This window comes from Neolamprologus multifasciatus, chromosome 17 (assembly GCF_963576455.1).
Source record: "Neolamprologus multifasciatus chromosome 17, fNeoMul1.2, whole genome shotgun sequence".
NCBI lineage: Eukaryota > Metazoa > Chordata > Actinopteri > Cichliformes > Cichlidae > Neolamprologus > Neolamprologus multifasciatus.
This window is the reverse complement of record NC_140455.1, coordinates 13944456-13968202: the sequence shown is the minus strand read 5'-3', so window position 1 is coordinate 13968202 and position 23747 is coordinate 13944456. Positions and strand designations below refer to the sequence as shown.

Genomic DNA, 23747 nt, shown 5'->3' with positions numbered 1-23747 from the left:
CATTTAGAACTGACAGAGAACAAAAATACACTCTGAACTTGCAGCAGAGTCAAAGGAAATTTGAAGGCCAAAAACAATCTCAGACTCATGCAAGCTTACAGCAGTATAAGTTAATTGGGTAAGGCTTTGCTTTAATGTCATGCACAAGAAAAGTATTCATTTGGTGGCTGTAGCTCAGGAAGTACAGCAGGTCATCTACTAACTGGATACACTGATTGGAGTGTGAATGTGTCAGAATGAGAGATAGAAGGCACTGTGGTGTAAGAGCAGAGACTTAGAGACAAAGCAAGGTAGAATTAGCTGTCAAACAATTGAAGTGCAAAAAAGATTCTCATTTAAGTCAATGCCATTTTGAAAGAGGGCTGCCACTCAAAACAGTACAGTTCTTGATAAACTAGAAATGTGGCAAAGCATTCAAATATTTACAGATTACCATTGCAACAGTCAGCACTTCTTCTCACACCTAATATAACTGATACAGATTACACTATTTACACAAGTTAATGTATCAGTTTCAGAGATAATATGACAATATGTATCCTATTCCCTATAGTTACGAAGGTAAGCAGGTAAGGAGGCTACATGTGCCTCTGGGTATAGTTGAGAGCTCTTTTTTTTAGCATTTTTATTTTAAATTTTATTTAATTGATTTTATTGATCAAAGAGAGCAAAATCATCTGTCATACGTTACTAGTGAACAATCCCCTTTCTTTTATTTTGAAGATTTTGAAAGCTATATAAGCCAGCTTTTGAAAAAGAAGCTAGCTTGCCCCATCTTGTTTTCCTGTACTACCTGGTTCAATGCTGTGGCAGTCGCAGAATTATCCAACTATCTTTCTAGTGAGTCTCTAGCAGTATCAACTCCTCAAGCTTAGACGTAGGTTTTTGGTTTGAATTTTAAGCAAGCAGCGGACTCGCACCTATTGCAACGTGCACATTTTGTCCACTGTCTTCTTGCTTGTATGACCTGTTTGTATGAAGCAGGTGGTACAACTGCAGAAAATATACTCTATGAAGATATCTCAGTAGTGGTAAAAAATAAACAAATAAAACAAAGAAACAAAAAGCAACAATAAACAGAAAAGAGGTCTACTAAAAAATGCAAATGCAGCATTATGGACAATAACTACTGGGACCGTCACGGAAACCAGCTGATCTATACCACAGCAGCAGTGATCACAGAGAAGCTTGGCTATAAGATGAACAGCTACAAGGACCAGTATACCTTCCATGGAGAAGGGGAAGGCCAAGATCAAGACAGCGCGAAGGAAGTTAGCCAACTATCAAGCTGCAGAAAGGTGTGATAAAGAAAGGGGTGCCTAAAAAGCAAAGACTTACAGCCTTGGTGAGTCTCTTATAGAGAGATAGAAGCCAGGCGAATAAACAAAATGTTCTCCACTGAACCCATCCAAGGTATACTCTTGGTGGCAGGTAAACAATATGAGAACAACCCCACCAAGCCTGGAGACAGAGAAATGCTAGAAGAGCAGTATTTGCAGAATTGTCGCTTGATACCAGTGCAGATGATTAGATGTGTCAGGACCCTCAATCTCAGTAACTCAGCTTTTTCACCACTAATCATCATCACAAATCTTAAACAATAATTAACTGAGCATAACACACATGAATAAAAAAAACACTGCTGTGCAGTAAAAACTTAAAATGTTTCCTTAAGTTAAAATGCCTGGAAAACAAATCTAGTTCAATAAGCAAATAAATGAACAACAGTAATCCTAAGCTAAGAAGGCACTTACCATAAGGGCCAATTCCACCATGTACACACCTACAGAATCTAATGAGTTTAACATTTTTTTGTTCCTAGACGTTTCCTTAAACATGATCATGCAATATTTTAAAACTAAAAAAATTCAACATATAAATTATTTGTTTTCTGGTTACTAACACTTATATGGTGGAAATATATACCAGAAAACCACAATATATTTTCCTTACAATATTACTTATCACCACTCACTCATCACCGTTATATTATATTATTATATGTTATATTAAATTATATTGTCTATGTGGATGCAATAGCTATACATATTACACATTGTGTGTAATATATTTCTCTTTAATTTTTGTATCTGACATGAAGAAAATATGTTCTAGCTTTTATATCTGTTAATATTTTCATCTTGTAGTTTTTTGTTCATTTGACTTATTGATTTGTTGGTTTGTTTATGGCAGAAAGCACCTATGTAGCCAGTTTCATTGATTACAGAAGAGTCTTGGTTTTAGATCAGTTTTAAAGTGGAGCAAAGAATAACAAAGTGTTAGTTTGACGACCAATAGTTAGGTTTTCTAGTAGACTGTTCTGCTCCACTTAATGCTTTGGTGCACAGTGAAAAAAGAGCTTTAACATATATAGTCAGCAAATAATACACAAACATACATCTGTAAGGCACTATGTTCAGTAACCCATTAATATACACTGTATGTATCCCTGAAAGCTTTTGGCAGCAGTATATCCAGTGCGTGGTAATGAGGCATAATTTCATCCAGTGCATGTGTGACAACTAACAACTGACTTCTATAGCATAAACATACCAGGCACAAACCATGCCTACAACCACTGACTGGTTTGTGGGAGCAGTTAACATTGTAGCTGGTTTTTGTCTGTTCAGTGGATTTGTTGGCTGTGGGGAAATATTAATGTTGCATTTTCTGTGACACAAAAAGTGAGAGCGATCTACACGGACCCAGATCTTATTTATGCCCCAGGATGTTCTGGGGGCCTAAACTGCCCTGATGCTTACAGTGTAACTTCCAGGAGTTAAAGAGCTATGGAATGAATTTCTTTTAGAAGAAATTCAACAATGTTCCCAGCTTGCTAGTTAAAGAAATTGAGTCTGGAAAGCTGGTACTGTATGTATTACAGAAAGTAATATCTCTATATTATGAGTTGTATTTGTTATAAAGTGTATTGCATTGTATGTTTTTACAAGTTTAATTTTCAGATGACAGATTTAATGCCACTAAATACATGAAAGTACTGCAAGATCACTGCGGAAAAACTGAATATTTAAAAAAGCCATTAAAGAGACTGTAACTGCTGCTGCTGAAATATTCCTGCTTTAAACTTTATTGCTTATTTTAATGGACTTGCAGATCACTTGGGTTTAGTGTTTGTTTTTTAATGTATATTTGCCTTTACAGCCTATAAACTAAATTTTTCCTCCTCAAAGTAATTTGTATTCAAGTAAAAAGTGCTTTTTATTTAGAATACAAGTTTACCATGTGCTTCCTACCTTCTGCACATGGTACATATGCTTATATATGTATACACACACACACACACACACACACACACACACACACACACACACACACATATATGCACTCATCTGGACAGAGATCTCCAATGATGCTCCTGGGATCTGCTGGAGCCACAGTGTAAACCCTCCAGGTCAATGACATAGGTCTTATATTGTGTGTAGTCTGCATGTCGCAAACAATCTGTTTGGCTGTGGTCAACGACCACAATCAACTAGAAGGTTGGAACAAAGAACCGTGTTGCTTTGAAGCCACAGTATCCACCACAACCAGATGCAGCTACAGATGTAAACATCTGCAGTCAAAAAGCTCTGCTGCTGTTGTGAAAAACAAGACCAAATGTGAGGAAATATGTCAAGATGTTCACACTCCAAGTCTGAAGCATTAAACTCAAATGTTGGTGGAACATCCTAAAGCAGACAACTTATGTCACTGTTATTCTTACTATTGTCTGGTATTCCTCCTATATTCAAATTTTTGGCCATCCATTTTAAACAAATATAGCCAGCCGTCTACAGTTTTATGGTGTGAAATAGTGTTGATATGACACAAAATAAACATTCGTTTATTTAATAGTATATATTGGGTTGTGTTGTTCTTAAATTTGTGAAAATATATATATATATTATTCTATATAAACAGAGAACTGAAAAAAAAAAGCTATGGTAACACTGGACAATTAATGAGAGAACGGATGACAACAGGGCAACTTGCAATACTTGCAAAGTAGATATTTCATTTAAGGGAGGAAACACTATGAATATGCAAAAGCATTTGCTCACAAAACACGCGATGACCTTAAATGAATGTTGTGTTTTTAATTCCGCTCCGGACTCGTGAATCTCAACCCAGCATCAGTGGTAACCTTTGCACGTCCTCTCCCGTTAATGCGACAGGTAAATAATCAACTAACAGTGCATATTATGTTAGCGCGATCTGCCTTACATAACCTACCATTACTGTGCATTGCATTTAGGTGACCATGATGAGAGAGACAGACAGAGTCTGGTTGGCTCAGATGCTGGCAGTTCTCGCTGCAGTCTACCGGTAGCATCTCCTTTCAGGCCAGGATAGACGAATGTCACCGAGCAGTGACTAAGTTTGTGGTAAAAGGCTTGCACCCATTTGCAACAGCAGATGCCCTCGATTTCACTTTGGTAAGTGAATGTGTTTAATTGTAGGCAGGGACATTACTGGATATTCTTGTGTAATTGCTACAGAATAATTTATGTTACACTTTGTTTTTGCTACAGAAGAATATTTATTGTATTATTTTACATTTACAATTTTCTTCCCTGGGGACCCTGTGACACCCCATTGAAGAGCCGTAGGCTGGATCTCTTAAGTTCTCACTGTTGGGTTCGTAAGGCCATGCTACTCCTAAATTTCTATCCTGTTCAAAGAGAAGATATAAAACAAAGTTCTAAGCTAATCAACTTTAGTGTTCTCCTTTTTTAAAAATAAGAATTGATAAGAGAATCGATACAGAATCGAATCGTTAAACAGAATCGAAAATGGAATCGGAATCGTGAAAATCTTATCAATACCCATCCCTATGATCCAGTCAGCAATGCATCCATTTTCTTCTGCTCATCCAATTTAGGATTGCAGTCTGGGTGGAACCCTTTCAGTATGTTACATGGTTGTGTGTTTGGTGCCTCGGGTGATAATGTTAGTCTAAACCATTTTAATTCATGTTTTTGCTTATAATCATATAGTTCCCATGACTACCGCTAGGTCCCCAAGTCTACCAATTTCCTTGAATGCGTGTCTATGAACTGGCTCACCTCTGTGTCAACCCACGTGTCCTTGGAATTCTGCTCACACACACTCTGATATCACAACATGAGCTCAGATAGATGGAACAGGAGGACACAGAGAATAAAACACAGGGATGAGCGAGAAAGAGAGAAGTAGAAAAACTATCACACTGGCATACAGAACAGTTGTGGTGGTTATTTTGATACCTGCCTGAACACGGCAAGAGCACTCTTGTGATCACAGAATTGTTCAGAATTGTTTAGAAAAAGATTGCAAAGAATTTAAGGTTTTAATTTGCCCCAAAACATCCGAGATCAGAAAACTGAAATCTGTATGTGTAAGTGTTTCCAACAGATGGTGGAGCCACAGGTATCTCTTTAGTCATTCATGTTACAGGGCAACATATGGTAGAGATAAGCATCTGAGAAAAGAAGTGAGCAGAAGAGAAGAGAAGCATTACCCCTTCATCATTTCAGCATACTGAGTTAAAAAAAAATATGTCTATTTACAATGGACATAATTATCACATCCAGATCAGTTTTCTGATTACCTTATATGATGTTAAATGATGTTATATATGGTTAATAGGGTATTCCACCATGGGAAAACTGGGAAAGTACTTGAAATATTCAACGTTTCAGTAAATGCTTAAGCTTTTACCACAGTTACAATGATTTGGTTCTGGATTCTACTCATCTCACTTTGCCTATTGCACATTTTCCTTTTTCTTTGTTTTCCAAATACTAACATTAATGTGATTGCCAGTGGCAGTCTGGGGAAAAAATACAATGTGCCCTTTGCATTGGAATCTGCAGTATGAGAAGAGCGGTTCCAAGAACAAGCTCTCCCATAGGAGTACACGATCAGAAAGCCACAGCTATGGTCAGTCTAATTTGTGCAAACTCTTTGTAGACTATTTGCTAAAATGATTTGACAGCTGCTTAACAGTCCATCGCTGAAACACAGATTGATCCAATTAACTTTTCAGAACTGTAAAAATCCCCTCATAACTGCTATGCAGCATTTTGGTTTAGGATTTATATTTGCTGAGAAGGATACATTTCAGTATGATTTTAGCTAACACTGACAAAAACATCAATCCCCTGTGAGTGTCAGCTCCCCAAAAGCCCCACTGGTTACACTGGAAAACATGAAAAGATTTCAGTACAGAGGACATGGGTGCATTTTTTCAAAAATAGTAGATATTGATGCATGACACTAGTATATCAAGCAAAGCACAGTCTGCAGCACATGTAGCAGAATAGCATAACAGCTGAGCAGACAGTGGAGAAGGGTCACTGTCTTTACAGTAAGTTGCAAAACATATTCCTGAAATAAATATACATGCATAAAGAAAACTGGCTGCCATAGCAATATCAGAGTTTTTGGTATCAGCATCAGCCCTAAAATCTTCTATCAGTCAAAGTCTGTTCAGGTTGATAACTATCAATATAAATTATAATATGAATTTTACCTGTCTCTGACTTTCTACCACTAAAGATTTATATTTAGAAACTAACTAATTTCTACAGTATTAGTATATGGTGCCAATAAAGGTTAAAGTTTGGGAAATCGGCCGTCATGGCTTATATCAGGGGTATCCAGACTTTTTTTCAAGTGTGCCAGTTTTATTAATGGAAAATCATTCAGGGGCCAATAATCATTCATTCCTTTTTTGAAACATAACAATTGTGGGGGTTTAGGTTTTTAAAAAAACAAAAACATTTTATATTTAATAATACAACCGTTTCTATTATTATGGTGATTAGGTGTGTTCAAGCCTAAACAAAATAAATGTACTTTTCTTTCACATATTTCATAACACAGTCTTTGATAAACACTCTCTGAGAAAGGTTTTTCAGCATGGTTGCTCTCTGATAGGAGATATGAATTAGCATGTTTTGTCTGATAGTGTCTCTTGACATTCAATTTCTTTTTTTCTTACTTTGCAAATTACGCAAACACAATTGTTTTGATTGTCTGCGAAAACGTACAGCATTGCAATTTCCATCTCTCCTGGAACACTCAAAAAGATGAAATTGGGTGGCTGTTATATTTTAGCCCCCCTGCCACTCTGATAAAGTTGGATGGAGTGACAGCTACGTGAAAGTTGTTATAAAGCCATTCAAGTTTTATGTTAAACAGACTCTAGATTTTATTGGACACTCCAAAAATAACTCTTCAAATGAACGTAAAATAATAATGGGAAGGATTTTCACATTAATCTATTACTTTTTATTAGCATTATTTGTGTTGGACTAACTTCATTTGCATGGATTGGGTCAACTCAGCTAAATTAAGTTGGACTCAACTGGAGTAAATAAGTTGATTCATCATTATTTAATTACGTTGGTCCAACTCAAGAACATTAAATTTGAATAACAGAATTGCATAATACTAAAATAAAACAATTTAATCACATAAAAATCCTTTTCATTATTTTTTATGTTCATTGAAATAGTTATTTTTTGAGTAAAGGTCTAGCCCTCAGTATCTCCTTTTCAGAGGTGTCATGGCATTAGCCACAGCTAGTTACAACCAATGAGTGTAAAACACCTCTATACAGTCATTGGTTGGAACATAGAGATCAGCTCAGATGCTGCTGCCACCATAAGATGAAGTGACAAGAGAAATTACTCTATGAATTCTGTTTGTTTTGGTGGGCCAGTCAATAATACCTTTTAAGATGGGAGTGAGGGGTATGGTTAATGACAGAATGATGGGTAACTAGATGTCTCTGAAAGGTTTTTCTTTCCTACAAAAGCACACCACACCTCTAGGCTCTTACTTTATTTCTCAAGAACACAATATTTCTTACATTTCTTCCGCTGTAAGATAGTGTCAGTAATACACCTGCAAGAAAATATGAATGTATATTTCTATACTTTGTTTTCCCTCTTGGGTGAAAAATAATAAATATATAATGCAATTTGTGTTAGTGGAATAAAATGTTCCTCTAGCAAATTCTTAAAAATACTTGCTGTATTTGGAGACAAAGAACCATTTTATCAATTTTTACCAAATGCTTTACGACAAACTGACTGACTGTTTCCACCACACATCCACTGTGAACGAATGTCTGATCAGCTGTTTATGAGTATGTGCAGCTGCTGACTGTAAAATTACTGGATTCCAATAGGTTACTGACGGACCCCAGAGGAAGATGATGACATCACTTCCAACCAATAGCAGGACAGAGACTGGGAGACAACTGGTAGCAGAGACAGAAAGAATAGAAGGATGCAGATGGAAGAAAAAGATGGAGAGATGGAGTAGGGGAGCAATTTTAATTTCTGTTTTGCTGAACTCAGCAGCCACTGTCACTGAAGCACAAGGGAGAAGAAAAGGAATGGCGATGAATGAGCGAATAAAAAAGGACATAAAAGTTCAAAAAGGAAGACAGAGAGAGACTGAAGAGCACTAAAAAAATGCAAAAAGAAAATATTATTTAAGGGTTCCAGTGTTGTAGATTGCTTGTTGCTGTGAGAGGCAACCAAATAATTTGATGGGAAAATGTGAGCAAAGATAACAAAGTAGTATGTCCTCATCTATCTGCAGTGTCTCTCTATGCTTCCATGCACACTGTTTTATATTCTGTGTAGCAGAATATTCTGTAACAGTTTAAGTGAACATGAGTCATCATTTCCAAAACAGACACTGCCCACTCTGTGCCATTGCACAGTGTTTGTGCGTTTGCATATATCTGAGCACTTCCATGTAATCACCATAAGCAACTACTTCAAACTCAGTTAAAAGCATAAAACACACATACCCAGAGACCTCACACCAGAGATACTAGTACACATACAAAATAAAGATGTTTGCCATTGTAATAAAATCTTGTCCTTTTTCAAAAAAACGCTACTACTTTTATACTTTTCACAGAAAGAACATTCTTAAACTCTAAAGTACTTTTGCACAGCTTATAATAGCTTTTAGTGAAATCCTCAGTTGATCCACTATCTCAAACAAGTTGTTTTAGCTGCAGTAGGAAATAAACTGCAGGGTACACCAACAACCAAGCATCACTCTTGGTGTGTACCATTTGCCTGGGTGGCAATGGCAGGCTACTGGAGTCTCTCTCTCTATATATATATAGATAGATAGTGTTGCGGGTTCAAATATTGAGAAGGGACACAGAAACAACACTGATCCAGGAGGGTTAGGTCAAACGATGATTTTAATGAACACGCGTGGAGAGACGACCACTGTACACAGACGATAGATAGATAGATAGATAGATAGATAGATAGATGTTGTCACTCTTCAGGTGTGAAACACATGCTGGTACTCACAGATACAGAAGTTCCAGCACACACACAGTGTTACTGGGCCAACTCACTGAGCGCTGTGTGGGCACGGCAGAACCAGTCTGCTAAAAAAGGCTAGCTGTTACCATGGCAACTCCCAGGCCATGTACCAATCACAGGTCAATTTGATGAGGTAATGTTCCTAAACCCTTTCAGAGTAACTCAGACACTTATACGCTCACTTTGACTCCTCTAAGAAAATACTGTACACGTGCAACATACCAAATAAAGCACACACAGCCAATCATGTCAGTTGGCAGGATCTGAGGCTGTGGAATAATGTGAGAATTTCTGTATAATATACAACTCCCTGTTACATAATATTATTCCATAACATGCAACACAAATGCAGAACAGAGAAGGCAGAGTACTTCAGCAGCTTGGATATACTTCCTGCAGACTGATGTTTCACTGCCTGCAACGAACTGATCAGAACACCGTTCCAACAAAGGTTTTATTTACTATTATCAGTTATTCAATTCAGTTTAGTTTTTATAGTGCCAAATCAGAACAAAAGTCTCCTAAAGCCACTTAATGTTCTAAATTAAAGACCCTAAAATAATTCAGAGAAGCCGCAACAATCAGATGACCCCCCCCCCCCCCCCCCGACCAAGTACTTTGGTGACAGTGAATGAATCTATATATCTATATATGCATAAATAGCATGAGGGTCAGCGAACTGCTGCAACCAGTTGGGGATGAGAAGAGGTAGACAGGACAAAGACACACTCAAGGGAGCCAGGGATTAATAATAACTCATAATTAAATAGAGTGTATAAGCACATGGTCAGTGAAAAGGAGTGAGAGAAGGAGAAACGCTCAGTGCATCATGGCAATCTAAGTCTATTGCAGTATAGATGGATGGGTGGCTGTAGCTCAGGAGGTAGAGCAGGTCACCTACTAATCGGAAGGTTGGTGGTTCGATCCTTGGCTCCTCCAGTCTGCATGTCAAGTATCCTTGGGCAAGATACTAACCCCAAGTTGCTCTCCGATGCATCCATCGAAGCATGAATGTGTGTGAATGTAGTTAGATAGCACTAAGTATAGATAAAGTGCTTGTGAGAATGGGTGTGATTGGGTGAATGTGGCATGTTGTATAGAGCGCTTTGAGTACACTGAGAGAGTAGAAAAGCGCTATATAAGAATCAGTCCATTTACCATTTACCATATAAATGTACTACCATACACAGTATACAAACATGGATAGAGGATTTGGATATAACCTTCAAGACTTGCATATTTCCTGGTTAACCTTTGACTTTGTAGCGATAGGCCCACCACTTGCAGGAGGCGCCAGGCCCCACAGGCAGTAGGGGTCGGGTGCAATGTGTGCCGGGCTGCGGCCAGGAGCTGAGGCCAGGAGCTGAGGCCCTGGCGGACCGACCGAGACTTCAACGCTCATTGGGCAACAACAGTGAGACCTGGAGGGGCGTGATTGAGAAGAACGGGTTCAAGGATCTGAACCTGAGCGGGTTTTTATGCTTGGACTTCTGTGCAAACCACAGTTTGTCCGTAAGTCAAACCTCAGATACAGGAGGAAAAATGCAGTTTTCTTCCTGGCTGTTGAACACTGGATTGCCATGAGAGTAAACATGACTTTGTTGCCTATTATTTGTCAAATGTTATTTTTTTAAATAGGGCAGCAGGGTGTTGCAGAGGTTAGCATTGTTGCCTCATAGTAAAAAGGTCCTGGGTTTCAATCCACCATCTGGCCAAGGCCTTTCTGTATGTAGTTTGCATGCTCTCCCCATGTCTGGATGGGTTCTCTCTGATAGCTTTCTCCACAGTCCAAAGACATGCAGTTGGTGGGTTTAGGCTAATAATGAGATTTTTTCATAACTTAGCTCTTTGCTATGCCTTGAATGTTCAAAATGGTATTGTAGTTTCTGCTTTTTGGACCCTGCTTCACAGAACTACGGAACAAATCTTTGTTGTACAGGCCAGCCCTGTGGATTCCACAAGCCAACAGGTGATATTACATCAGCCACAGTGATTGCTTATACACAGTCTATACTTATATTTCTTTATCTTTGCCTTGTATTTCTTCTGAGTGTGTAATTCAAAACCATAATTGAAAGAGAAAAATATTCCTGTGTGTGATTCTGAGGCACAGAGGAAAACAGTGTTTCCTTTCTTGTTTCCCTCCCACTCTCTCTCCATTGTTTCTCACATATACCACCCCTACGTGCCCTTCAGTATTCCATCCAAACCCTTCCTTTATAACTATTCACATGACCTCATACTCAGACGTCAACACAAATCTCCCCACAAGTTACCTTTTGATATATTTATATTCCATAAACTCTGTCCACCTCTGTTAGATCACATATCATACAGAACACAGTTATAGAGTGCATGCAATTTCTGTCATTCAGCCCCTTTATGCTTTAACATATATCTGGGTGTGCATGTCAGGGCTTTGTTATATATTTCTCTGCCTATATGTCAGCTCCTTTAATTTAATAATATGTGCATATCTTGGCCCAATGATAATGGTCTAAAAAGGGTCAGGTTTCAGGTGTGTGCGCATGTATCTATACACATGTATCTGGCAAGCTGTGTAAAGTGTTTTGAGTTCTCGGATAAATAACAAAAGTACTATATAAGAATCAGTCCATTTACTATGTTGTGTGGCTCAGCATCCAATGTCTTCAGTCTTTTTAAAACCTTTTGAAAGTGTGATGTATTACCTAAGCCTATGTTTATAGCTGTGTGTGTGTGTGTGTGTGTGTGTGTGTGTGTGTGTGTGTGTGTGTGTTTAGTATTTCTTTTAAGACTTAGAACGACAATAACATATAACACAAATGATGAAAAATACATAGTAGTGATGTAGCATCATTAGTGCTAACCTCTTAGGATTCCGGGTAGCATAACTACTGAAACACCGAAATTAGTTCTGCATCAGTCCATAAAATGCCATGTATACATTTTAAAATAGTTTTAGAATTATCTTCATTCAAGATTTACTTTGTAAATTATATTACTAATATATAAAATTAGAGGGAGTGCACTCGATTAACCATTATCTTAATATTCTTCTTGTTATTATAATAAAAATAATATTTTAACAATAATAATTCCATGTAAATGTGCCAGAGAGTGGACATATGTTAGGGCAAAGTTCAGTTTTATATAAGCTTTATATAACATCACACCATACTGGTAAGAACTAATGAAATATCTGTTTTTGACCCACTATCATAAGCATAAATAACAAAAACTAAGAATAAATGTCTCATATCCTCCTGGCCAGCTACCTGCTTACCATGCTCCAACTGAGAGTGGCGTCTAGAGTGTAATTTTGTGAGCTCCCCTCCCCTTTCCCCCAAAATTAAAGTACAGAGCCAGAGCACTCCCTGGTGGTACCAAAACTGAACTTCAAATACTACAATTTGGCCAACTTTTGTCTTTTTTCCTGACTATCGACTTTACCTGGTTTTGGAGCTGTGTTTTCTGATGATCCACATGTTGCTTGCAGATGATTAAAAATTAACCAACACAGCAAAAGGAAGAGCCCATTTAATTTTAGCAAGAGTCACACTTTGTTTGAAAAGATAAGAAACATAATTTCAGTTTCAATTGAGTGCACAAGCTAAAACAAATGTTTCATGTTGCTAATTTAGTACACAAGAAGGCTTCACTTGTAATCTTATTTGTCTGCTAACTGAATAGCTTTTAGACAGTAGAGTGAAAAAGCATTTGTGGCATATTTTAGCACATTTTGCACACACTTACATGACATCAAACACATTTTTATGTTAGATGAAGGTAACCTCGGTAAATAAACAATATTTTTAAAATGATGATTCCATTTATCAAAAGAATAGAACTTTGCAAACCTCCATGGCCGCTGTGTAGGATGGGATGGTTTTTATTTTGTACTCTTCTACTCTACTTAAGCAGTCAAAGCACTTTGTACAACATCCCTCATTCACACAAGCACTTTTTTCTATGCTTTTTCTATCTAACATTCACACTCTGATGAACAAATAGGGCAGCTACTTGGGGTTCAGCAAGGATATGTTGGCATACAGACTACAGCAGCCAGTGATCAAACCACCAACCTTCCAACTAGTAGATGATCTGCTCTACTGAACTATTGTTAGCAGGCAATTGCCCCTAAACCTAATAAAAGCCTTTATGTTCTTTTTTTGGTCAGCATAGGTTTTTGCCACAGAAGTCAGAGATGGATCACAGTTTTGCTCAGTCTCTTCCTCTCTTTTGATCTCCCGGATTAGTTGTGTTTCTACTCTGGAGTAATTTTGGTACACCTGCCAATGCTGGGAAGGGGGGCAGATAGATTTGGATAGCTTTTTTACCCATAATAAATAGCATTTTATATTTACTTAAGTTATATTTGTGTAACAAGAAAATTTGTTTGATGACCTGAAAGTGTGACAAATATGTAAAAACCAAAGAAATCTGGAAGGGGCAAAATGCTTTTTCATGGCATTGTACGTGTACCAGTTTGCATTCAGGACAATTCTGAATAGAGCAACCATATTTGTGCAGTTATTGCTACGAGGTGTGGAACAAGAAGAGAAAAGGGACCTGTGTGAAGTCAGTGTTAAGTGAAACAAAAGAGGTGCCTGTAAGTCAATAATTCAATAATTATCTGACCTGAAAGAACTGGTTATTGTGATAGAGTTTAAAAAACAGTTTTTGCCCATACTGTTACAATATAGAGAAATCTAACCAATATGAATAATTACTGGAACACCAGCTATTTATGTATACAGAATGGTAGATATACAATATATTATCAAGCAGTAAAAAGCACACTATTTTAAGCAATTCAAGCAAAGGTACCACCTGGAAGAAACCCATGCAAGGACATGTACTCCATTTAAAAAGGCCCCTGCTGTGATTGGAACCAGGAGAGACAGGAGTGCTAACTACTGAACCACTGTGCCACAGTTTGTATATGCCCAGGATATTTTCTGGTTTGCACTTTGTTAGATCCCAGATACCCCTGTACAGGTGGTCTGGACTGGCTCTCCATCCTTCGGGTCAGAGTCCCTTATTTAATTTGATTTAATTCTCCTGTTTGGCTGCCACGTTCCTGTGTGGACTTCACATCTTCTCCCTGTATCTGCATGGATTTCCTCCCATGTTTAATAACTGCATGATAAATTAATTAATGACTTAATAATGTCAGAGTGTATCCAGGGTGTACCCTGTCTTCTTTCTATGACAGCTAGATTAGACTCCAGCCTAAGGACACAACATCAATACTTTAAAAGATACAACCCATGAGACAGGCTTTTGTGCCCCTAAAGGCACAAAAAGGTACTTAAAAGATAAAATAGGTATCTTTTTACCAACCATTAGGTCTGTGATAGAAGCGCTTGGAGGATCCCCAGTTATCGAAAATTCAATTATTTCATTTCCCTCAGTTTATAAACAACAGAATATTTAATGTGTGAACATCTTTCATGAAATTTTCCTTGAAATCAAAGATGTTGTTGTTGCTGTGAACACAGGCAAGAAACGTCTGGTCATTTTTTTCTATTAGGAACTCTTAAGAAATATCCACAATCATCAGCAATGTTAAAATGGTACTAAATGCTATCAAGTGTAAAGGGCAGATTTTCCTTCTACAAAATAGATAAATGAATAGCTCCTTTGTGTTTGATGTTATAAAAGACCATACTCTAGAGCAGGTCATCAACTAATTCGGTTGGTCAAGTATCCTTGGGCAAGATACTGAAACCCAAGTTGCTCTCTGATGTGTTCACTGGTGTGTGAATATAAGATAGAAACCACTGCGGTGTCGAAAAAGGTGCTAGTGTAAATGGCTGAATGAGGCACTTTTGACTTTTTACAGTTTTGATTTATCAAAGGTCCTGTTTGACTTTTGCTTAATTAAAAAAGAAGACAAAGGTGAGATTTGTATGCTTGAACTTTTACGTTTATTAACTTTATTATTATTTTTTTTTAAGTTTTGCTAACTTCTTCAGGTTTACAGTGTGCTGACAAGTTTCCATGACAGACAGGGAGTACAGCAGGTGATGTATCTTTTTATGTTAATTCAGCTGTGCCAGGGCCCTGCTCTGATTGGTGCGTAGATACACCGCCCCGACGTGACTGGTTCCAGCTGGAAGACCCGCCCATTAAAAGGAGGCTGGAGTGCTAAGGCGAGAGAGCTCCTCGCGTTTCTCCTCATGACCCAGCAGTGTGGCAGCCGCTGGCTGCAGTGCGGCTTGAAAGTTATGGAAGTGGAGTGGGTAGGGGTGAGCAGCCGTTTCTTTTGATCACCCGTTTTCTCCTGTTTTGGATTTGTTAAGGAGGTCAGACTCTGTCTTTATTTTTGACTTTGTTTCCCGCACCCCTGACCTTTGTTTAGGTCAGGGGTGCGGGATTTGTGTAGATTTCTTTTTGTTTATTATTTTGGCTATTTTCACTACCTTGGCTCACCCTGAAGTGTTGACACTCCCGTTTTTATTGTTCCTCTTTTTCACTTTATAAATAAATGGCATTATAAAGAACGGATTTGTTTCCTGTGGCTGCTTGGGTCTTGGGAGGGGGGGGGGAGCGAGTGCCTCACTCATGTTATTGCCTGGTCCTAGACGGGTCGTAACATTATTGATACGGATACTTAGTGATACTTTTATCAAGACCACTGTCCCTTTTTAAAATAATGGAAAATGTTTTAAGGGCTACATTTGACACACTGGTTACAATAACCTTTTTCATGTCAACCTCATACTAATCAGCTGTTTGGTAACATGTTTCTGGTGCCAGCTGGCGATCACCACACATCACATCGCCAAATATGATCAGCAATTGTCAACTTGACACTGACATACTGGTAGTCAAGCCCATTCCCAGAGACAATAGTTAATTTTGGCCAAAGATGGGAGTAAGTGAAAGGATGCAAAGAAGCAATATGAGAATTTTTGCAGGTTCTGAGTGTTAGGGGGTTTCAGTTTTACATTATTATTGAACTTTGATTTTGATATTATTTATCATTTCTAGTTTTTTGGTTTCTTAGAGTTCTCTGTCTTATAGTTTATGTCTCTGTGTTCCATAGTTGCTCTGTCTCCCCTGTCAGCTGTGTCCCCTTGTCAAGTCCTTGTCTCTGTGTTATGTTTCCTGTTTTACTTTAAAGGTTCGTGTCTTATGTTAATGTGTTTGGTTTTGCTTCCCATGTCTTAGCCCTGATTTGTCCCAGCTGTGTTTCTCTCCTGTTGTGGTGGACCACTGGAGGGCTCCACTCACACCCAGTTCTCAGGAAGTGTTGTTGCTGTGTTTTGGAGGGAAAAGTGTTCAGTTGTGTGGTGATGAGTAATAAACGAGCAGTGTCAATCGAGAGCTCTCGTGTCGTCTGTGTTTACCTCCACATTGGTGACCCCTGACTCGAACATGCTGCAGTCCGATGGTGGCACCGCCTCCGCTCTGGATGCATCAGCAGCCGCCAGCCCTCTGCCTCCGGCTGCAGCTACGTTTGCTGTGGCGCTCGAGCTGCTGGACTTTTGGCTTCACGATCCCCCGTTGTGGTTTGTGCACGTGGAGGCTCAGTTCGCCCTTCGTGGCATCTCGGCTGACGACACGAAATATCACCATGTAGTGGCTTCTCTCGACCCGCTAGCCACCCGTCGTGCGTTGACTCTCCTCCGCGACCCACCCACCTGAGGGAAGTACGCTGCCCTTAAGGAGCTGCTTCTTCGTCGCTATGCCCTCTCCAACGCAGAGCGAGCCGAGAAGCTCCTCTCCCTCTCAGGCCTGGGTGGCGGTACGGCTCTCGAACTGATGGAGCACATGCTATCCTTTCTCGGACCGGACGACGGGGGATTCCTCTTCGCCCACATCTTCCTCCGACAGCTGCCAGCGGCCGTGAGAGCCGGCCTCGCCAACTCTCCGCTTCTGGGCACGAAGGATTATCACTCCCTGGCTGAGGACGCGGATCGTATTCTCCTGGCTACCCGCACTTTCCACGATCACGACCTAGTTCCAGCTTCCAGCTTCCAGAGGGCGCCGCTGCCTGCCGCCTTGTGCTTTTCCGACCCTGGGACAGGGACCCCTGTAGCGGCCGCGACCGCTGGCGACAAAGAAAAACTGCTCTTCATAGAAGACTCGCGCTCTGGGAGACGTTTCCTGGTCGACTCCGGTTCCCAGAAGAGCCTCCTTCCCCCGTCCGGAGCCGACAGTTTAGCAGCGGGCTGCGGACCGCAGCTTATTGCAGCTAATGGCTCTCCCATCGCAACGTACGGGGAAAGGTTCGTGACTGTTTGTTTTCATGGTCGGGATTTCCAATGGAACTTTGTTGTTGCCGCTAGCTCTGTACCTATTTTGGGCGCCAATTTTCTTTGTGCCCACGGACTGCTGGTCGATGTCGCTAACAGACGCTTAAACGATGCACTGTCTTTTTCTTCGATACCCTGTTTCACTCGCGCCATCGAGCCCCTGAATCGGGCTAATTTAGTGACTTCAGGGAATGTTTTTCAGCGTTTGCTCTTGGAGTTCCCTTCACTGACTGTTCCTAATTTCTCGAACACGGCAACGAAGCACGGGGTTGAACATTATATTCCGACGGTCGGTCCCCCGGTGTTCGCACGCGCGCGCCGCCTCGACCCCGCAAAACTCTCCGTTGCTCGGGAAGAGTTTGCCGCAATGGAGCGCCTCGGCATAGTGCAGCGCTCGAATAGTGCCTGGGCTTCTCAGCTACACATGGTGCCCAAGTCAGACGGTCGGTGGCGGCCGTGTGGGGATTTTCGCAGTTTGAATAATGTCACGGAGAACGACCGTTACCCCATTCCCCACATCCAGGATTTTTCTGCCCACTTCGCCGGCACCTCGATTTTTTCTAAAATTGACTTGGTGCGGGGGTATCACCAGGTTCCCGTGCGCGCCGCAGACGTCCCCAAAACTGCCGTTATTACCCCTTTCGGCCTGTTTGAATTTTTGCGCATGCCGTTCGGCCTGAAAGGCACCGCCCAGACTTTTCAGCGGTTGATGGACTCTGTTTTGCGCGGGCTGCCCTTCGTCTTCGTGTACCTTGACGATATATTGGTGGCCAGCTGCTCTGAGAGTCAGCACGCGTCCCATCTGCATCTGGTTTTCCAGCGCTTGGCGGCACACGGCCTGATTGTCAACCCCTCCAAGTGCCAGTTCGGCTTGCCGGTTCTGGATTTCTTGGGCCACCGCATTTCCACTGACGGTGTGGTTCCGTTGCCAGACAAGGTCTGGGCCGTTTCGGCTTTTCCGCGTCCTGCGTCTGTTAAAGCGCTGCAGGAGTTCTTGGGGATGGTCAATTTCTACAACTGCTTTCTCCCCAGAGCTGCGCACCTGCTGCAGCCTCTCTATGCTGCCTTGAAGGGTAAAACAGCTAAGGACCCGATTGATTGGCTCCCTGAATGCATCCAGGCATTTTCTGGGGCCAAGACCGCGCTGGCAAACGCCGCCCTGCTGGCCCACGCCGCCCTGCTGGCCCACGCCGCCCTGCTGGCCCACGCCGCCCTGCTGGCCCACACCGCCCTGCTGGCCCACGCCGCCCTGCTGGCCCACACCGCTCTGCTGGCCCACGCCGCCCTGCTGGCCCACCCGTTTCCGTCGACGGAGATTGTGTTGACCTCCGACGCGTCGGACGTGGCGGTGGGCGCAGTGTTAGAACAGCGGGTCTCCGGTGTCTGGCAACCGCTCGCTTTTTTTAGTCGCACGCTTAGGGACAGCGAGCACAAATATAGCGTTTTTGACAGGGAGTTGCTGGCCCTGCACCTCGCGACACGGCATTTTCGTTTTTTTCTCGAGGGTCGGAGCTTCACCGCATACATCAATCATAAACCTTTGACATTCGCAATGTCCAAGGTCTCTGATCCGTGGAGCGGGCGTCAGCAGCGCCAGTTGGCAGCCATTTCCGAGTTCACAACTGACATTCAGCACGTGGCTGGTAAGTCCAACTGCGTGGCTGACTGTCTATCCCGTGTGCTGGTCTCTCCCGTTTATGTTGGCATAGACTTCAAGGCTATGGCCGCTGACCAACAGGCCGACCCGGACGTCCTTGCCCTTCGGTCTGCGCAAACGGGCCTTGTATTGGAGGACAGACCCGTGTGGAACGGCGGGCCCAGCCTGCTTTGTGATGTTTCCACCAGCCATCCACGCCCTGTAGTTCCCCTTTCGTGGCGTCGTCGTGTTTTCGACTCCGTACATGCTCTCTCTAATCCAGGCGTCCGGGCCTCGGTCAAGCTGGTCAGCTCTAGGTTTGTTTGGCCGGGCCTTCGTAAATCAGTGAAAGAGTGGGCAGCCGCGTGCATCCCATGCCAACGTGCTAAGATCCATAGGCACACACAGGCGCCCCTCGAATCCTTCCGCGTTCCAGGGAGGCGTTTTGATCATGTGCATGTGGATCTGGTTGGTCCTCTGCCAAGGTCACAAGGTTTCACACACCTTTTGACTGTAGTGGACCGCACAACCCGCTGGCCTGAGGCAGTGCCTCTGGCGTCCACTACAGCAGCAGCAGTGGCCAGGGCATTTTTGTCAACGTGGGTTTCGCGTTTCGGTCCCCCCGCCGACATCACCTCAGACAGGGGCCCCCAGTTCGTTTCCGAGCTTTGGTCTGCCATGGCTGACGGCCTGGGGGTCTAGGTCCACCGAACCACTGCGTACCACCCGCAGGCCAACGGGATGTGCGAACGTTTCCACCGGTCGCTTAAGGCCGCGTTCCGTGCTTCTCTCACAGATGGCAACTGGGTTGACCGCCTTCCATGGGTTTTACTGGGGTTGCGCTGCGCGGTTAAAGAAGACCTTGGGGTTTCCCCGGCGAACTTGTACTCGGTCAGCCCCTCCGGGTCCCCGGGGAATTCTTGCCTGAGAGCTTCCCTCCATCTGTGCTGTCTCTCCGTCCCCCAACAGACTCGTTTTGTCTTCCTGGCCCAGTGCACCATTGTGTGCACGACACCTTTGTTCCAAGGTCGTTGGACTCTTCGCAGTTTGTTTTTGTCAGGCATGACGCTCATAGGCCTCCGCTGCGTCCACTGTATGACGGCCCCTTTAGGGTTATTCAACTGGGCCGGAAGCATTTCCTTTTGGATTTTGGGGGTCGACAGGAGGCTGTTTCTATTGACAGACTTAAACCAGCACATGTGCTTCTGGATGATCAGGTGGTGCCGGCTCAGGCCCCCCGCCGTGGCCGCCCGCCTTCCACTGGACTGGACAACCCTGCTTCTTCCTCTGGGAGCGCCCCCCACCTGGCGGGGCCCGAGCTATCTTCAGTTTTTCCTGACCGCCCATGCCAGCCTGGCCCTCAGGCTCATTTCCCCTCTGCCAGCTCTCCACCTCCCCGGTTCAGCCGTTCTGGACGTTTAATTAAAGCAAGGGTTCTGGACTAGGGGATGACCCTACTGGGTGTAGGGGGGGGGGGGGGGGGGGCATGTGTGGTGGACCACTGGAGGGCTCCCCTCACACCCAGTTCTCAGGAAGTGTTGTTGCTGTGTTTTGGAGGGAAAAGTGTTCAGTTGTGTGGTGATGAGTAATAAACGAGCAGTGTCAATCGAGAGCTCTCGTGTCGTCTGTGTTTACCTCAACACTGTCTCCTATTCCCTGATTGCTCCCTCTGTGTATTTAAGCCCTGTGTTTTCTTCGATCTGTGTTGTGGTCTCCCTCATCCTATGCTGTCTGCCCTGCCTGCCTGGTCAAAGTGTCTGCACCTTGGGTCCACAGTTCCTGCCTGTACACAGCTCATGACACCGAGATGTAAAAAGAATGATCACTTTCATTGTGATATGATTTAAAATATTTCTATCATTTAGATATGAATGGCCAATCAATATTTCCCTTAAATACTCAGACAAATCGGTCACATTCAGAGGCTGAGACTCAGCTCATTACCGCCTTATCTTGGACGTTTGATTGAACTGGAACCTCAAACGTTTCTAGTCATAAAAAAAAGCTTTCAGTAAATATTTACTGAATACATTATTATACATTATTTTTGCTCTAACATTTAACTTATTTTGAAGGGGTCCGTACCTGATTCTAGAGACTGGCGGAGCTCTACAGGTCCACTGGATGCTGGTGGGGCTTGGTACAGAGAATCATTAAGACCTGGACAGCACACACAAGACGAAGAAGAGGAACGAAGTCAGTCGAGAAATGACTGTGTCAGACAGAAAATATGATGTTCCTCTGGGCTAAGAAACAGTGATATACATTATATTATACAAATGATCAAGTCTGCTATTCAGGCTCCAGGCTAAATGTGGTGAATTGTGTTATATTTTTCATGCAGCCCTGTTGAATTATAAAATTCTTCACCTGCTGCCCTCAGAAGACAGAACCATACCACACATATTTATTATTTCTCATGTGGGAGAAGGTGGATTTATTTTTAAATAAGTGACGGAATGAAAAGATGGAGATTAATCTCACATCTCTAACCACAGAGCAGGAGTCAGGACATGGTTAGACTCATGAAAAGTAAAACCAGCCTGGCTCTCTGCAACATTTGAAAATAGGGCTCGGAGCATATTTAAAGCTCACTAATCATCATGTTGGATTTGTAGCCCAGAAGCAGAAATATACTCAGTGGTCACATGCTGAGTTATGAATTTGTGCAGCAGTGAGTCTTAGTTAGGTGTACATTTTGCAAAATGTGAACTCCTCTGTACAAATTAGACGTATTGTATTTTCTTCTTTATTTAATATATATAATTACCAAGAAAGAGCAATTACCATTATTTATATATATATACATATATATATATACATACACACACACACACACACACACATATATATATATAAATATATATATATATATATATATATATATATATATATATATATATATATATTAGGGGTGCAACGATACACAAAATTTACGGTTCGGTTCGATACTTTGGTGTCACGGTTCGATATTTTTCAATACAAAAAAAAAGTTCATTTTTTGCCTTTTTAATTTGTCATTTATTAAAATTATAAATATATATTTTAACTCAAAAGTAGTTTTTAAATTTAATGTTGCTGAAACAACAAAATAATAAAATGACATTAACGCCATAATGCTGCAAATCTCCGTTAACGAGTTACCGAGGATCGCCCGTGCGTGGGTACTGGACGGCGTCAACAATCTAACTGCACTAACGCACTAGTTCCCACCAATTGAGCATTGCGTGGCACATCCGACATACTGTTTTACTTTTGTCCATGACATGCTTACCATCAGGGTCATGCTTCACATGAAAATCAAGATAGTTCCAAAGGCCAGATCTGAATGAGGGTGGGGAAGGTTCAATTTGCCATGTTGCAATGAGCTTAGCTTCTGTCTTGCTAGCTTGTGCTGCGCTCAGTGAATCTGCACTCGACAGTGCAGCCTAGGCAGGCGGAGTAGTCGAACACAGATTCACTGAGCGCTCAACACCGACAGCATCGTCAGAAGAAAAGTTGATAAAGTAAATCAAAAATTTTGTATTGTTCGATACATATGCGTACCGAACCGAAAGCACTGTATCGAACGGTTCAATATAGATACGAGTATTGTTGCACCCCTAATATATATATATATATATATATATATATATATATATATATATATATATAATTACGGTTGTTTGGCTTCAAAATAATGATGCCAATGTGTGTAGTTACCTGGTAATGAATATACTTAGTACACAATGATGTTGCTTTTTCTCTCACCATGTTTCTCGATGGTCTCGATGAGTCTCCAAACAATCACAGGTGCTGCTTCAGAAAGAAGTTCTGCCTCCACACCTGAGACAGAGATATAAAAGCCTTTATCATTGTTCTTGCCTTGAAACAATCAGACATCAACATAAGGATAATTTTAGTTCTAATTTTGATTTCATTTGCATAGTGATTATAATTTGGAAAATAATTTACTACTGCCAAAAAACTGAAAAAAGAGAAAAACATTGTTATAAGACTACAACCAACATTTCTGAAGACTTGATTCGCCCGACAACAAGAGGCATGGTTTTTCTTTTCAATTTCTGCAATCCACCCATCTAAACTGATGGATCCAAGTGCGTATGTGTGCTTTCATGTGTGTGCCCTCCAGGGAATGTGTACACACACATATAACAGAGAAACAAACACAGACAGCAGCATAAAGGCCTGGTAAATGTCAGTGATGAGTTCGTACTTGGGTCAAAACTTCACATGCCACCGTGTGACACATACACACACACACACACACACACACACACACACACACAGAAAAATAGCAGCTTCTTTAGGCACATAAATACATACATGTTAAGTTGTAGTCTTTTAGTGCTAGCATACAAAACACTAAAGAAAACTAAACACGACACATGAATATATCAATGTGTAACTACAGCATAAATAGCTAGAGCAGAGCGTATGCATGCACTGTACAGACAACCTCTGAACATTTTTAAAAGGTTGGTTTATCATGCTGCACATATGCATGAAAAAGAT

At 41.6% G+C, this 23747-nt stretch overlaps 1 protein-coding gene across 4 annotated transcripts in view; it reads right to left on the bottom strand.

Moving 5' to 3' along the window:
* Positions 1 to 23747, bottom strand: part of pik3r3b (phosphoinositide-3-kinase, regulatory subunit 3b (gamma)) — a 192496-nt gene that overhangs the window by 118205 nt on the left and 50544 nt on the right. For 2 of the 4 annotated variants that reach the window (XM_085138339.1, XM_085138342.1), the window contains exons 2-3: positions 22983 to 23057; positions 21318 to 21392 (exon numbers count right to left, since the gene is read on the bottom strand). In XM_085138339.1, the coding sequence (XP_084994465.1) occupies positions 21318 to 21392; positions 22983 to 23057 (150 nt within the window). The remainder of the gene's footprint in view (positions 1 to 21317; positions 21393 to 22982; positions 23058 to 23747) is intronic. The other 2 variants (XM_085138343.1, XM_085138340.1) reach the window with 1 other exon arrangement.